The sequence below is a fragment of the Python bivittatus genome, unplaced genomic scaffold, assembly GCF_059951505.1.
Source record: "Python bivittatus isolate LINGU-HERP-01145 unplaced genomic scaffold, Pbiv_v1 ctg000980_np1212, whole genome shotgun sequence".
Classification (NCBI taxonomy): Eukaryota; Metazoa; Chordata; class Lepidosauria; order Squamata; family Pythonidae; genus Python; species Python bivittatus.
In genome coordinates this window covers 45,096,828-45,113,195 of record NW_028277125.1, presented here as the reverse complement: position 1 = coordinate 45,113,195, position 16,368 = coordinate 45,096,828, and the positions used below count along the sequence as shown (strand labels likewise).

General features: G+C 41.1%; 1 protein-coding gene across 1 annotated transcript; it reads left to right on the top strand.

The window, feature by feature from the left end:
* The first annotated feature begins 11 nt into the window (after window positions 1–11).
* On the top strand, window positions 12–16,196 carry DPCD (deleted in primary ciliary dyskinesia homolog (mouse)). The gene is made up of 6 exons (XM_007425944.3): window positions 12–135; window positions 658–738; window positions 3,205–3,329; window positions 6,063–6,196; window positions 12,586–12,688; window positions 13,318–16,196. Exons 1-6 carry the CDS (start codon window positions 72–74, stop codon window positions 13,420–13,422), a joined length of 612 nt encoding a protein of 203 aa, XP_007426006.1. The 5' UTR covers window positions 12–71; the 3' UTR covers window positions 13,423–16,196.
* The last annotated feature ends 172 nt before the right edge of the window (window positions 16,197–16,368 follow it).

The window sequence follows — 16,368 nt, the reverse complement described above, 5'->3', positions numbered from 1 at the left end:
TTCCGTGTCACGGCCGAAGGGCCGGAAGACCAGGAGGGTTGCCTTGGTAACGTACCTAGCAAAGCCGCAAGATGGCTGGGCCAAGCTGGCTGGAGCGGTTGCGCGCGGCTCGCAAGACCGCCCTGCTCACGGATGGTAATGGGGCCGGGGGGCTGGGATTATGGTGATCTGGGGAAATGACCTGCCGGTCATGGGCATGTGGGCAGCGATGAAGTTGGGGAGCTTTCTAAGGTGCTCGATGGGGGAAGCCCTGCAGTTCTGTCCTCCAGGGCGCGAGGAGGCTGTAGCCCCGTGCTGCGTTCGCTTTTGGGCGAACCGACCCCAGGGAGACTAGTAGGAATCAGCTGAAGATCACACTTTAAATCTCTTAAAAGCTTTTTTTTTAAGTAGTGGAAAACATTCCCGAGTCTGTTTATGTCAAACTGGACTGTATTCGCCACTGTGGGGTGCATGTGGAAACCAACTGTTAACACTGGTGTTTACTTCCACCAAAACTTGCACTGAATAGATTTGGATGATTTGAATGGAGGGTTGTAGGGCATTCGGGGTCTCTAAAAGCCACTCTGGCCAAGCAGGGGAAAGTGTATATTGAGTCTGCGGGATGGGACTTCCTCCTATTTCTCTTCCTTAGGCCCACCCATCCTGTGCTCTCTTCAGGTAAACGAAAAATCCATTACTTGTTTGAGGATGGAAAGGAGATGGCAGAAGAGTATGACCTGAAAACACACCAGCTGCTCTGTAAGCCAGCCAACCTTACTTGCTTCTAGTTAAACATTGGAAATGTGAATGGTACAGGTAGATCCGAAATACGGGTTTGGCCTTTAATAATCTTGCACCTTTTGCAGGTCAGTAAAGCAAACTTTATGTTACTCACATGAAAGAGACCCATATTAGGAAAGGGCAGTGAAACCAATGTTGGCCTTTGAGAATACAGGGCTAAGCTACCTGACCTTACCTGTTTCCTTATCCACAGCATTAACCCTAAGCATTGATGTCTGAGCCAGGGAAGTTTGTACTATATGATAAAACTTAGAAGTTAATCCCCTGATTATATTGGTATTGCTCCTGAGATTGTGACAGGCTTCTGTCATACTTCTCTTGACAAAACTATACAAGCAGATGCAAGCAGGGATTCAAAGGCACAACACTGTGATAGGGGTTTTTTGAGAGAATTTGAGCATATGCTGTGGATCAAATGCAAGCCCTAGTTATTGTGAAATCAAAGTTTAAATTCTTGCACCCTTCTGTCCCATGTGTATACAGGTAATCCTCATTTAACAACCATTCATTCAGTGACCATTTGAAGTTACGATGGCACTGAATGAAGGGATTTACAATCAGTCCTTGAAGTTCGAGCCATCCAAATGCTCCTGCAATCATGTGAACAAAATTCAGGCCCAACCACATTTACAACCACCTCCCTGCCGCCCCCTCATCATCTTTGTCTGCCTCCTCTCTGCTGGGCTCACCATCCCGGCCACATGCAGGAGAGGTGGCGTGGAAACATCCCGCAGGCCGGTGGATGAGAGCTATGGGCAGGTGGGTGTGTGCTGCCCCATGTGCCACTACCAGCTGGATCCTTCTTTTGCACTGGCCTCCTTTCACATGCTGGCCAGGTCCTCCTTTTGCAAAAGAAGGCCCTGGCTGTTGCATGAAGAGGCCCTGGCCAGCGTGCAAAAGAAGGCCCTGGCTGGCATGCAATAGAAGGCTGGCGCAAAAGAAGGCCCCAGCCAGTAGTGGCATGCAGTGGGGTGGTGTGCAGGCAAGACCAGGTGGCAGGGGCAGCTGGCAGCAGCAGCAGGTAGGCAGGCAGCTGAAAGGGCAGAGATGGGGGGAGATAGGGGGATGAGGGGAGTTGGAGGCAGTCCCTTATCTTTTTCCAAGTATGGTTTGGATCCAGGTGGGTCCTCACCTAATGACTGCATGGGATTCACTCTACAACAGTAACTTGGATTGCCAGGATTGCCATCGCTAAGGATAGTGGTCATGTGACATTTCACTTAATGACTGCATCACTTAGCAACAGAATTGCCAGCCCATTCTTGGTGGGGGGAGGGACAATTCCAACTGTCCCTTGTTTTGGAAATAGACTACTCAGGTTGTTTGCTTTTAAACTATTTTTTACAATGTGCAGTAGCACTTCCAAAACCAGTGCCCTGAGCATGAATATCTGAACTGGAAAGTTTGTCAATGTGTGTTGGCATCTATAAGACTGGAACCTGGATCAACTAGACTAAGACTTTGCAATGTTTCAGATTTGAAGGAAAAAAAGTGCTTTGGAGTATATTAGCATGTTTGTAAAACACCTGTCTGCAACTCCTGTAAACAACTATGTCTTTTCCCAGAATAGTGCAGTTGCCCTATTCAACTATGGCAAAATCCCAGGGAAATATGCATGTGATTTAACAAATTGCATGCAGATGCTCTGTGTTCTGAAGCAATATTTTGCTTTTGCATCTGAAATGCTATACAGCCCATCAGGACAAAGCTAGCAAGTTGCACATGTTGAAGCTCAGGGCCAGCAGTTTTAAATGCTCTTTCACCACATGGATCCTCTTCATGTGATTAATGTGTATAGAAGACTACAGGTAGTCCCTGGGTTGCAACAGCAATTTGGACTGGAACTGCTGTCACTAAGTGACATAGTCGTAAAGTGTGATGTCACTTGACCATGTCACTTAGCAATGGCAGTCCTGGTTGCCATTGTTAAGTGAGGTCCGCACAAATAGTTAAGCAAGGACCTCATGCGACCACGACTTCCAACTTCCTGCCAGCTTCCCCCATTGACTTTGCTCGTGGGAAGCCGGCAGGGAATGTTGGAAATTGTGATCATGTGACCATGGCTCACTGCAACATAATCACGAGCCAGGCACTGAGCACCCATATTGCAATCACATGACTGTGGAGACACTGTGACGGCCAGAACTCCAAGGACCCATCCTAAATCCCCCTCATTCAGTGCTGTTGCAAATTTGAATGGTTGCTGAATGAGTGGTCATAACCTGAGGACGCATCTGTATTCTCTTTCTGCAAAAAGGGAACAGGCATAATTAAGAATAAACTGACATCAAAAGTAACTTGACCTAACTTGCTGTATTCCAGTCACATAGCATCTCTTGCTATTTTGTTAATATCCTAATTGAGATTATTTTCCTGAAAAAATAAATCTATTTTTTTTTCTTTGCCCTTGTCATTTCTGGGCAGTAAGAAAATGGAGAGAGAAGAATGCCCTGGGTGCATATGGCAACTGGGAGGTTGAAGTGGGAGAACCCAAATTGTTTGCAGCAGGTGCATTGGACCGTGAACTCATAAAGGAGAGCAGTACCAATGTAAATACAGTATTTATATCTCAGCATTTGACATTAGAGAAAATATATTTTGTCCAATTTATCTACCTTGATTTTTATTAATTTAGAAAATAGTATGTAAGACTTTCTTCCTATATCAATTTGCATGACTAATCCAGAATGTTAGAAATGTCCATTATACTCTTCCTTTCTACTTTGCCTCTGACCATTCTTTTCCTATATATTAAGATTTGTTTGTTTATTAAATGTGTATTCATGTTTTTCCTCCAGGAGTTCAGCTCAGCTTACAAAGCATTTGCTTCTTCCAATTTTTCCTCACAACATTCTTATGATGTAAGTTGAACTAAGAGATAGCAACCATCCTCAAGTCTCCTAGTGAGCTTCTATGTGATTTAAACAGAGAAATTTAAACTGAAAGCTCACAACTGTCAAGGAGAGCTGAACTAATGTTGAGTAGAGAAATTTTTGTAATATGAAAATCTTAATATGGGTCTTTTATGAGAGACTCATGTTCAAGTTCACCCTCAGCCATGGAAGGTCATTAAGTGACTTTGGGCCAGTCACTTTCTTTCAGCCCAAGTTACCTCATAGAGCTTTTGTTGTGGGGAAAAATGGGATGAAGGAGCACTTTGTATACCACTTTGAGCTCCTCAACAAAAGGTGGGATATACTTCTAACAAATAAATAAGAATGTTTTGAAAAATATTATTACACATACCAGCATGCAAGTGTTAAGCTTAGCATAGTAGTGATATGTCATTATATATGATCTTTTACAAATCAAAGGCAAATGTGTTGAATTATTTTTTTAAAAAAACAGATTTAGATTTTAACAAACCCAGCTTTACTTTAAAAACTGGATTTTTATTCATACTAATTGATAGTATGAACACATGAATCTGATGCTGAATGTGGCTCAAGGTCAGATTCCCTACATGAATCATAATAGGGCTGATGATATCAGGAGGAAGGGGTTTCAGGAGGGGAAGCCTAACTTCAGGGGCACTGCCATTCTCTGAGAGTGCTCTTCTGGGCAGAAGAAGGCAGTCCCACTACACAGAGAAAGGAAAGGAACCATCCATTCCTTCCAACATTTTGCATACCTTAGAAGGAACTGCCTTTCTCCAGATGAAGACAGTGGGGAGCATGACTTTCAATAAAAATACTATACATATACAAGTAATAAAAATATATGCAGAGATACAGAAGATAAAATAAACTTTAAACAAAATACATAGCAAGCTAAATATTGCAAGAGTGAAAACGTCTTCACTACAACTAATGGATGTTATCTTCAGAAAGGAGCTCCCATATTCAATCAAGCAAAATCTATAGAACTGGATTGGTTGCCATTCACTGTGCCTGGTGTGCTTCCAGATGTAGCGTTGTGTTGTGTTGTCCCATATAGTGTAGTGCAGTGTTTCTCAACTTCAGCACTTTTAAGATGTGTGGCTGGGGAATTCTGGGAACTGAAGTCCACAGATCTTAAAATTGCTGAGGTTGATGATGTATTGATTGCTTTAGGGAATGTAAATGCTCTCCACTCCTTTTATGGCTCTGGGCAATTTGAATGGCTTAAAAAGTACAATAAAACACTTATGAAAACATGTATAAAGCATAACATACAAAACATATCAGCTAAAACAGTTACATTATAAGACCTTGGGAAGTAAATATGTTTTCAGCCCTTTCCTAAATTGTAATGAGGAGGCATGCTTCAATTCCACCAGCAATGTATTCCATAACACAGGCCATAATTTAGCCAAAGATACCAAAAGCTAGATGATATTTTTATAAAAGATCTATGCTCTGCCTTATGGCTCTGCCTTAAAGTTAACAACTCTTTCCAATCGGAAGACTTAGGAAAATTCTGGATGTTCTCTATTGTGATATTTTTGCTTGACTTGCAGCAAGTAATGCCCGAGGAATATACACAAAACAGAAAATGTGTTTTATTTTGAACTCGCAACACATCACATTTCAGAAGTTATGCAAAATGTTGTGGGTGGGCCATGGTTTAGTAGAAACAAAACCTGGAGCATTTTTGATTTTCCAGGATTTGGTTGAAACAAAATCTACAGAGATTACAGAATGATTTTATGGGAATGTAGATCAAGTTTGGTGCATGTTCCCCTTCCTTTCCCTTCTGCAGCTTCCAGTGCAGCATATCTGATTAGTCCACCTGCCCCAATTTTTGCAACACTTCTCCCTGCCTCCTGTTAGCCACTGGCAGCGTTCTTGGTTTCTTTCTCCTTGTACACTTCCCCTTTTTGTCTGGAACAAGACAGTTCAGCTTCATTCAATATCCAATTGAAGTATGCATGTTTCATATATGTACAAATACCTGAACTATCCCATGTATGTGTATGAAGCATGTTCTATGTCTTGCATGTAGTTCTTTTACTGAATGAATTTTTGCTTGATTGCAGTTTCTTATGAAATGGACTTTTCTCACTCTTGTAAGAGACCACTTTTGATCTGTATCCATTTTTTGTTTCAATCTACATTCCTCTCTACCAAAACTTAATTTGTGTATCTGGGATGACAGTCCTCCCACTAAAGAATGTATTATATAAATGAAGAAAAGCACATGGGGAAGGTATTGAACAGACCCTGGCATCAGTGTTGCTTCAATTTAGATGACAGCCCAGCACTTGCATGCACAGTGTTCATGTTGTTGCAGTAAAGTTATTACAACTGCTGTCTATTTTAATTGAACAACATTGGGCTGAATTCCGTTTATCTTTTCTCTAGCCTGTCTTTATGCGAAAAGACACCAATAGCAGTTTCCAGTGGCGGATCCGAAACCTGCCATATCCTAAGGACGTCTACAGTGTTTCAGTAGAAAAGGATCAGCGCTGCTGTGTGGTCCACACAACAAATAAGAAGTCAGTAAACATAGGATTCACTCATGGTGGGATGAACATGTGTGAATTTGCAGGTAGTTTGTAGTGTGTGGAAATAATGATGTGCATTCCCTATTGCAACATTCTGAGTTTTCCTTTTCCTAATAGATGTATCGTTAGAAATCCTCAATCCCAGGTTTTTTATAGTATTTACACACAACACTATGCAGGTTATGATTTTTGAACAAGCCATAGTATCCTGGTTTGCACATACCCCTAATAGATAGGGTTGGATGTTACACTAACCCAAAAATAAACATCATTAATTTTATGTGTGAATCAAGCTATAGCCATGGAACAAAGAGTGTTTGATTTTCCTGTTTATTCCATTTTTATGCAATCCCTAATATTTACCCAGAGGTGGTGCTGTTGGCAAAGAGCTGCTCTTTTCGGTTTGGCCATTTGTGTTAGGCTAAAATTCTTCTGAGGGCAAAGAGTATAATTAATCAGTGGCAATAAAAGACTAGGGATATGGTCAGGACTTATCAAACATTTCACAATGAAGGCCAGACTACATTAACCTTATGGGCCATTCTGCTTAGCATCTTAGTTATCTCACTGGAACTGGCAGGTACAGAATTGGGTTCCTGAAGATCAGTAGACTTTCTCTTGATAGGCATGAAGATTCTTAAGTACTTGTTGATTTGAGCAGTCTTTGAATATCCTCAGCCTTCTGCAGAGTCTCATTTTAAGTCAGGATCACCAACAAATTTGATTTGTAGTAGATTAAGACAAACAGAGTACTCTTCCATACAAAATATAAGTGTAAATTTTGCTGTATGACATAGACTGGAGGTTATTGATAAGATGCCTTTAAAAAGGAACTAGACAAATTTATGACAAATAGGTCTGTTAGATATGATATTTAAATAAAAAAGTGTATTGAATCAAGTATCAATGACAGTTGCTAATAGGCAAAGAATAGGAGAAACCTGTTTCTTTCATGTCCTCCTTGAGGGCTGTCAACCCTAAAAAGAAGATGCAGTGTTAACCATGTAGCAGATCCAGTAAGAAATAATTTATTATATAGTAACCCAATGTATTTCAGACAATCCAACATATTTTGGACAATTCAGAAGCAATGTTACCATTGTTCCTAGCATATAAAATACAAACCTTTATAGATAGTTTTTTTAATTTTATTTTTGGAAAATGGATACTTTAATGAGCATAGGCATTTGAGATTTGCTTGCTCTGTTGTTGTTGTTCAGTCGTTAAGTCGTGTCCGACTCTTTGTGACCCCATAAACCATATCGTGCCAGGCCTTCCTGTCTTTCACTGCCTCCCTGAGTTTGCTCAGTTTCATGCTCACTGCTTCAGTGATGCTATCTAACCATCTCATCCTCTGCCGTCCCCTTCTCCTTTTGCCTTCAATCTTTCCCAGCATCAGGGTCTTTTCCAAAGAGTCCTCTCTTTGCATTAGGTGACCAAAGTATCTGAGCTTGAGCTTCATTATCAATCCTTCCAATGAGCAGACAGGGTTGATTTCCTTTAAGATTGACTGGCTTGACCTCCTAGCAGTCCAGGGGACTCTTAAGAGTCTTCTCCAGCACCACAGTTCAAAGGCATCAATTCTTCGGCACTCAGCCTTCTTTATGGTCCAGCTCTCACAGCCATACATTACTACTGGATCATAGCTTTGATTATGCGGATCTTTGTCGGCAAGGTGATGTCTCTGCTTTTTAATATGCTCTCTAGGTTTGCCATAGCTTTCCTCCCAAGGAGCAAGCGTCTTTTAATTTCATGGCTGCAGTCTCTGTCTGCGGTGATCTTGGAGCCCAAATAAATGAAGTCTGTTACTGCTTCCATTTCTACCCCTTCTATTTGCCAGGGCCATAGACTTGGATTACTGTGATGTTGAATGGTTTGCCTTGGATTCGCACTGAGATCATTCTGTCATTTTTGAGGTTGTACCCCATTACTGCCTTTCCTACTCTCTTATTGACTATGAGTGCTACTCCATTTCTTCTAAGGGATTCTTGCCCACAGTAGTAGATATAATGGTCACCTGAATTAAATTAACCCATTCCCATCCATTTTAATTCGCTGATTCCCAAGATGTCGATGTTCAATCTTGTCATCTCATGTTTGACCACATCCAGCTTGCCTTGGTTCATAGATCTTACATTCCAGGTTCCTATACAATATTGTTCTTTACAGCATCAGACCTTCTTTTCGCTTCCAGATACATCCACAGCTGAACATCTTTTTGGCTTTGGCCCAGCTGCTTCACTCTTTCTTGAGCTACTTGGAATTGCCCTCTGCTCTTCCCCAGTAGCATACTGGACACCTTCTGACCTGAGGGGCTCATCTTCCAGCATCATATCTTTTAGCCTTTTGACATTGTCCATGGGATTTTCTTGCCAAGGATACTGGAGTGGGTTGCCATTTCCTTCTCCAGTGGATCACATTTTGTCAGAACTCTCTGTCATGACCTGTCTGTCTTGGGTGGCCCTGCATGGCGTAGCTCATGGCTTCACTGAGTTATGCAAGCCCCTTCACCATGACAAGGCAGTGATCCATGAAGGGGTTGCTTGCCTTGCCCATTGGAAATCCCAGACATGGTTGAATAAAAATTCTAAAGTAAATCTCAATTACTCTGTCTACTAAAGAAAACAGGAAAAGTTGAATTACTGCTGCAACAAACAGAGCTTTTATATGATTCGTTCTGACTGGCCAATGGTAGAAACAAAGACTTAGCTCAATCACGTATTTTTCTAAGCCAAGGTTTAACTATGATTTATTGGTTAAATTATAATTGGCTGAATTCACATACTAATCCATTAACAATGGTGTATGAACATGGATATCTGCATGAGGTAAGTGGACAAATCACAACAGGTGTGCTACCATCATTATTTAAATGCTGCAACTTACATATTTGCATCTGATATTGGGATGCAACTATGGAATAGCAGTATTTGAATGATTACCATTACATAATTCATGTCATTTGGGTGCTATCACAGTTTACTGTGAACACCACTGTTTAAAAACCACAATGGCTGGCTTCACACACCATGCTTAGCCATAACCAAACAATCACATTATGTTCAAAGTGTTGTGTAAACCCTGCCAAACTAAGTAATAAGTAAGTCCTTATTGTGATCCTGCAGGGGTGCTCTTTTTTTCTTAAGATAGGAAATGGAATCTGAGCAGCTACAACGATCATCTGGCACATAACATCTAGCTAAAAATTCTACTTTCAGTGCAGTTCACTGAAATTTTGGAAAGCAGAAAGGTAACTGTTGCCTGAATATCTAATGTAATCAAAAACAGAGCAGGAAATACATTAGAAGTAGCTAAAGCCAAGTCCCCTTGAGTTCTATTTGCAAAGCAACTATTGTAACAAGAAAAGCTAACCTAGCACCCACAGCTGGGACAAAGTTAATGTCTTAAAGAATATTTCCAGTCTTTCAGCAATTTCGCGTTGTTTAAGAGAACATTCCAACTATTAGCTTCAGAAGTGGAATTGGCTTCTATCATAGGAATACATATTTTTCATTTATGGTAGTGTTGTTACAGAAATTCCTCCATAGCAAAGCTGCTAGGTTCTTTAGAACTTGGATTATAGGACTTTTGTGATTTTCCTATTATATGCCATTATTCATTGTAGTTTGCTCTTTATTGTGAAGAAAGCAGAAGATAAAATAACTTCAGTTCAGATACCTTGTGCTTTTTGCTAAAGCAACCAAAGCAGTGTATGTATGTTTGCATTTTATTCATTCTTCCATAAATTATTCTACTCTTTTACTGAAACTGAGTAGTCTAGATGGGAACTTGGGGATTTCCAGCTATTGTTAAACTACCAGCCACAGCAAACATGGAGACTGGGAAGGGATGCCTGGAGTTGTAGTTCAACAGCAGCTGGAGGCCCACAGGTTCCCCATCCCCATATTACATACTGTTCGGTTCATGTTAGTGGCCTGATCATGGGAGTTGTAAGAGACTATAGTTAATCCTTTAGGACAGGAATGAGCAACCCATAGGCTGCATGTGCTCCCCCCAGCCTTCCAAGATAAGCTACTAGAAATTGTTAGCAAAATTACCAATTTTCAGCAACTTTTGTTTTTAATTTTTTTTCTTAAAGGTGAAAATGGAAGAGGGAAGCCTCTTGGCAACAAATCACTGAAATGTCCTACCCTTAAATTCCTCCAAAACCCATCCAAAACTGTGCCACTTAAATTCAGCCATTTACTGTCAAATTTCAGCAATATGATTTTAGGGTAGGGGTCAGGGTTTCAGGGTAGAAATAAAATAGTTTGCCTCATAGAGGCTTCCAACTCCCATTCCCCCCCCCTTTTTAAAATACAGGCTGAAATATTGGCTCTGCTCTTCCTGTGATGTCATTTTCAGCTGGTTGGAAAAGCAGGTTGGGGCCCACAGTCCTGAGAAAGCTGTCTATCATGACTTTTGGAGAAGGGATGACAATGGCATAATGCTTATGACAATTCGAAATTTAGCAGATACAGCTTTTCCCAGGAAATATAACAAAGAAGAAAACTGGAGCTACTCAATGGCTACCATGCGATTGTAAAGGTGGAAGAGAACAGAGCTGCCCCAAAGGACTTTAAAAAGAAACTATTACCACCTACTCCCACTCATTCATAGTTGCCCCCTCTAGCCACAGCAAAAGGCTGTTCAAGTGGGATTTGCTCCAGTCCTCTTGCTGTAAAACAAATCCATTAAAGCAAACTTCCAAACAAACAGGCAAAGCCTCCTTGGCCACAGCAGATTCAATTATTGCAGGGCAAGGTAGCAGTTAACATTACGCTGGAACAGGCAAAACAGCAGATCTATTTTCCTTTGATCTTTCACAGATTTTAGTTGGAGCTCAGACCAGTATTTTTCCCACTGCCTCAGCCCTGTTTTGGGAGGGGGGGCAAAGTTGGTATTCTCAGTGTGGGCTCCATAGGCTCTTTGAAACACTGGGAACTTTTGGGAACTTCTTTTTTATTGTCTCAATCAGTAAGAAGTTAACACTTCCTTAACTTGTCTTTTGTGTTCATCTAATCTTTGCTGTTTAACCTTTGACATCTCCATTATTATCCATGTCTGCCACCTTTCCCAAATATACGCAAAAGGCTCCAAGCCCTGGGGTAACATTCCTCTCTAGCAGGCAAAGTTAGCCCAAGCTGGTTGGCCTTTGTATGCATTTTTGGTAGGACTTGGAAAATAAAGGGTTCATGTTTTGTGTAACACTAGTTCAACCAGTCAACCTCTGAGCAAAACTAACTTAATTGAGAAGGATTGCTCATGGGTTTGACATCCTGTTCATTTTGGAACACCAAAGACATTTCAGTAGTAGAGCATAATTCACAAGGGCAGAGTTCCAGCCCCCAAAGGAACTAAATGGCAGTCATATTTCATGGGGAGAAAGAATATTGGCTTCCAGTTTAAATTAAACTGAAATTGGCAGAAGATGGATCATTCTAAGTGCCTGATGGATATGATGGTGTAGGCACCATACATAATCAAGGTGATCAAAACTAAACTAACGTTCAAGCTGTTAGGGTTTCCTATCTACATTTTATCCTTGTGAGCCATAAGAATCTGTTTACCAAGGACCCCACAATCAAGTTTGGAAAGCACAAATGTTACTTGTTTTGTGTATGTGTGGGCCTTCGGATCAGAGTTAATTCCTTGCAACTGCCTGGACTAGTTCCTGCAGTTTTCTTGGCAAGGTTTTTTGGAAGTGGCGTGCCATTGCCTCCTTCCTAGGGCTGAGAGAGGCTGGCCCAGTCACCAGCTGGTTTTGTGTCTAAGGTGGGACTAAAACTCACCGTCTCCAAGTTTGTAGTCTGATACCTTAACCACTACACCAAACTGGTTCTCTGCTACTTAATATTACTTATTTTTAAAAAATGAATGCTGATTATGGTTTTTAATTAAAACTAGGGTTACCATCCTGGGCTGCAAGAATCCAGAATTCTGCAACCCAGATATGATCATCCTAATCAACATTTATTTAATGTGCATATGAGAAATTATTTTAGAGAAAGCATATAGTCTATTGCAGCAGGCGCCATCTTAATTGCATCCCCCTTCTCTCACACAGGAAGGAATATCTTAGGAAAATGCTTGCTATTGCAGTTTTTAGTATGTGGCTATATTTAAAAACAAAATCTACTCGTCAAATTAACAGAGACATATGTTCAGTCAGATTTTTAAATGTAACTCATTAATTAGTCAATTTGTGTATCTTACTATATTAAAAATAATCCTAACAGTCTGAATGGAAGATACTCAACTTCTAACCCTTGGAACAATTCTGCAGTTTCCCTCATATAAAAGTATAGTTCAGGTATTATTTGTCTTCCATTTGTGAAGAAATTAATTTTCCTTACTTTCATGTCCATGTTTACCTTCAGGTACTACAAGAAATTCACCATTCCTGATTTAGACAGATTCCAGCTGCCTTTGGACAGCACTGCTTTGAGCTTTACTCATGCCAACAATACATTGATCATCACAGTAAGTTCTCTTAAAGTTAACCTGCCAACATTAGCATATTACTGCTTGCAGGCCTCTTTTGTTTTGCTGCCTTTATAAAACTTGAGGAAACATATGTGGACAGAAATGGCCTATGGATAAAAGTTAAGAATCAGAGCTATACCAATGAGGCTTATGAGGGAAAAATAAATTCATACTGCTATTCCTGCTTCAAAGTTTTAATGACAACTCTGCATATTTTTTATTTCTAACCTGAAACAATTTTTAATCTCTTTCAATGATACTCAGTATAGAAACACTTCTTTCTTCAGTGCACAGGGAGGTACCCCTGTGTACTGTGTAAGTAGCTGGAAAAGTTCGTGCACAATTTGCCATGGGATATTTCACAGTGCAGTAGGATAAATAGGATTAAAAGTAAGGCAGATTTCAAAATCTGAACTGATAATGTGCATTAAAAGGAATGCATTTGAGATACAGCCTTATATTCTAGATATTATATCTTAAATGACTGAAAATGAATATGAGAGCATGATATTTCAATGATTTTGCTTCTTCTTTTTCAATGTTCCATCTCTTTTGCAAATGAGGTACTTTGTTTATAGCATTTCGGTTCATGCTAGCAGAGATTCAGGCTATTTTCTCTTCTGTAGTATCAAAAGCCAACAGAAATACTGGCTGCAGAAGAGGAGCTGCAAAAAGAGCTAAAGAAGATCAAAGCTGCTAATAATGGGGAAGGAGACTGCAAGACACAGTAGTCAACAATTGCAGAATGCATTGTCTGTACATATTAAATAAATGTGCTGAACAGGGATCATTCATTCATTCTGTTTATACCCTGCCACGATTCTACAGGAGTCTGGGTGGATTACAAACATTAAAATGTTGCAGTTGAATAGTATCTAAAAACCTAAAATGAAACAAACTGGAAAACCCAAAAATCCAGAAAGGACCTCTTAAGGAGGGAATATGCCACAGCCTCTAAGACTCCCAGCAGCACCTACTCTAGCTGCTGCATTGACAATCTTCTAGATCCAGGGAATAACACCCACCCACCCCTGACTACCCTCAGTGTGCTTCACAAGCTGCACTGGATGCCAGTTTTTTTCCAGGTGCAATTCTAGGTGCTTGTTATGACCTATAAAGCCTTACATGGCACAAGGCCTGGTTACTGGAGAGACCATGGTATCACCTGTGGTGTCAGCCCAGCTGGCTCAATCTGGCAAGGTTTATGTGCTACAGGTTCCTTTGATCAACCAGTGCTGTCTATTGGGATCTCAGAAGCATGCCTTCTCTATCATGGTGCCTACACTCCAGAATGGGGTTCCTCCTAAAACCCAGCAGGCTGCCACCCTGATGGCATTCTGGCAGGTCTTAATGACTTGGCTGTTCTCTGAGGCTTCAGGCTAGGGTGGTTGGAGCCCCTTGCTGGGTGTATGGTATGTGTTGTTGACCAGATGTGCCATTTTGTTTATTGCTATGTCTTTTTCTGTATTGTGTTGCTTTATGCTTGAGCAGTCCAGAATCAATTGGAGTCAGACAGGGTCTACACTGATAAATACATACCTGAAGCAACTGTGAGGGACAAGGGTCCAGACCACAGGTAACAGAGGACATCCTAGAGAGCACCTAAAGAATCCCAGTTAACCCGGCAAGACATTTCAATCAAAACTAGACAATATTGAGGCAGAGCCAAGAAAATCTGAACAGCTTTATGGCAAAGTGCTATGCTAACTGGTCACAACAGCTAGGAGGAACCTCTTGCAATTGGCTCTTTCCCCAAAGGGAATTAACCATCCTGAAAATAGCTTCTGGATGATAGCCTGCCAATACAAGAGAGGAGAAGTAGGAATGCTTCACCTCTCTTATAACTATGGTACAGACTCAAATCTGGGCATATACTTGTGCTCAGTTTCATTCTTTGTATTCCTCCACCTATTTTCCAGGCATTGCTGCCTATGCTTCCAATGGCACTCCAAAAACCAGGGGCCACCCAGGATAAGCCAACAGAGAATGGCTGCTCAGAAGCAATTTCACTGAGGGCTCAAGTTGCCTCATGTTGTTAGCAGTGAATCAGGCACTCAGTAGACTCATGTATCAGATTGTCAAGTGCCCACCAGAAACTATCCAGATCCAAAAGTGCCTGAGGTGGACCCTCTGAATGGGCATGACCATGTGGAGGTCATGAGTAGCCATCAGTTGAAGCTAGACCAAGAAATGATCTGACCATGACAAAGGGGTAATGGTAATACTTTCCATATCCAGGCTTCAACTGGTCTGAAGCAAAAACTAGGTGCAATACATGGCCACTATGTGTATTAGTCCAAAATTACCTGGGACAAGCCCATGGTTACCATAATATGGCCAGTTAGTATCTTCTGCCATATCACCCCTGGTCCAACACTGCTAGGATATAGCAGCTACACTCCCATTCACACAACTTGCTCACCCCATGTAAAAGCTGGTATTAACTCAATTCCCAAACTAAAACATCACCTGTCACTCAACCTACTGATGGAGTCAGCAACTAGGCAAACCACTCAACCAAACCCCTAATCAACATTTTGCAGTTTTACTTAGCAAACCGCTTCACTTAATGACCAAGTTGCAGGTCCCAATTGTGGTCGCTAAACGACTAGCTGTAATTTTCAGCGCATTCTAGTATGCCTATACAAGGTGATGTGAATATAGTACACACATACTTTCTCCCACTGTCTTGGGCACTACCTCCTTACTTCTCTGACCCTTACCCTTACTGGGGGTCAGTATTTCTTCACTCCCCTTGGCTCTCACCTGAGAGACTGCCCCCTTCCAGTTATAGGAGAACAAATCACCCCTCTAGGCAGCAGCAGGATATCACCAGCAGGTGCATCCAAAACACTGGCATCATAGGAGTTCCCCAGGAAACTACATCCACCACCTCAGGCCTTGCAACACTGGACTACTAGTAGGTGTAGTCCCAAGGTCCCTTGTCCAACTCCCAGCAACCTGAATGCCCCACATTCTGCTCTGTGCCAACTGGCAACTCTCAAGTATCTGAATGGCTGATTTAGGCAGATGATTAGAGACCTAAAATCCCAACCTGCTGCCAGCCCACTGAGGCCCCTCAATCTGGCCACTATTGCCACCTTAATGGAGGAGGGAACTCCTTCCTGGAAAGTCTCAAATCTAGTCCTAAGTCCTATCAAATACCACTCTCCCTCCCTCCAGTCCAGTTCCACTACCCCCCTGTTGTTGTAGGTCTGGGAGATAGAGAATAACACAGTAGTTCTGTTCCATTTCTGTCACTGTCAACATTGCCATATCTGGAATTTCTGAAGTCAATTTCAGGGCCAACTCCTAGCATCTGCTTTTAAAGTTTGTTTCCAAAATTACATAGCCACTTTCTTATACTATAGGATGTGATTTGTCTTATATTTTTATTACTTATCCTGAGGCCCTATTAAGTTTATCTCTTACAGCATACCAGCATTTGAACCACAGTGATAACCCTATGCAAATATTTTGTTTTAAAATAAAAAGATTTTCATGATATTGTCCTTGTTTCCCAATCCTTCATGCATGGAAGAATATCCAAAGTGTGTAATCCAATTTGTTCATCTTTCATTCTACTAAAAAACAATTTCCCTTTATCTCAATTATACAATTTTGTATATCAGACATTAGTTGAATGAATGAATGAATGAATGAGTGAGTGAGTGAGT